Here is an 820-nt window from a genome sequence, read left to right on the forward strand (position 1 = left end):
GTGGTGAGGAAACTTGGGGAGCAGGGGGGGGGCTTCTGGGAAGGAGATTTGGGGCCAGGGAATGGGGAAAGGGAAGTCCATCACCTCCTCCCCCCTCCCCCTCTCCCCCCTCCCCAAGGGGAGGTGAGAGAGGGAGGGTCCCGGGGGCCAGTGGAGGGCACCTCACCTTTCCGGATGGAGCCATCAGGGGAAGGGGCGTAGTCCGTGAGCAGGAAGCAGGCTCGGTCCCGGCTGTAGCGGCCCCGGCTCCCAGGGGTGATGGGGCTCTTGTCTTCCGGGGACATGGCGGGCTGGTCGATGGCTGGGCAGTCCTCATGGGCGAGCGCAGCTGCTGCTGGGTCCCCGTTGGGGCGGGGATCTGTGTCCCAGGGTCAGACAGAGACACAAAGGAAGGGGTGAGTGTGGAAACGCAGGGCAGAGCGAGACCAACAGGGATGGGGTGCGGGTGGACTCAGGTGCAGGAAGATGACTCAAGGGCAGGGTGCCAGGAGATGACAGGAGGGGCTCGGTTGGGAGCAGGGTGTTAGGGGGCATGGCTGGTGGATTGGGGAGCAGGTCACTGGGGAAGGATGTTGAGTTTGGGGGTGTTTCTTTTTGTTAACCCTCACCTGAGGATATTGTTCCATTGATTTTTAGAGAGAGTGGAAGGGAAAGGGGGAACGGGAGAGACAGAGAGAGAAACATTGATGTGAGAGAGACATACCAATTGCTTGCCTCCTGCACGAGCCCCGACCAAGGCCAGGGATGGAGCCTGCCACCGAAGTATGTGCCCTTGACCGGAATCGAACCCGGGACCTTTCAGTCCACAGGCTGATGCTCT

The 820-nt window shown here is 61.6% G+C and overlaps 1 protein-coding gene across 1 annotated transcript in view; it reads right to left on the minus strand.

Moving 5' to 3' along the window:
* Positions 1 to 820, minus strand: part of KCNC3 (potassium channel, voltage gated Shaw related subfamily C, member 3) — a 10,702-nt gene that overhangs the window by 4,769 nt on the left and 5,113 nt on the right. Inside the window, exon 4 of the mRNA XM_014550448.1 lies at positions 167 to 358. Coding sequence (XP_014405934.1) covers positions 167 to 358 — 192 coding nt within the window. The remainder of the gene's footprint in view (positions 1 to 166; positions 359 to 820) is intronic.

This window comes from Myotis brandtii, unplaced genomic scaffold, assembly GCF_000412655.1.
Source record: "Myotis brandtii unplaced genomic scaffold, ASM41265v1 scaffold601, whole genome shotgun sequence".
In the NCBI taxonomy this organism is placed as follows: Eukaryota; Metazoa; Chordata; class Mammalia; order Chiroptera; family Vespertilionidae; genus Myotis; species Myotis brandtii.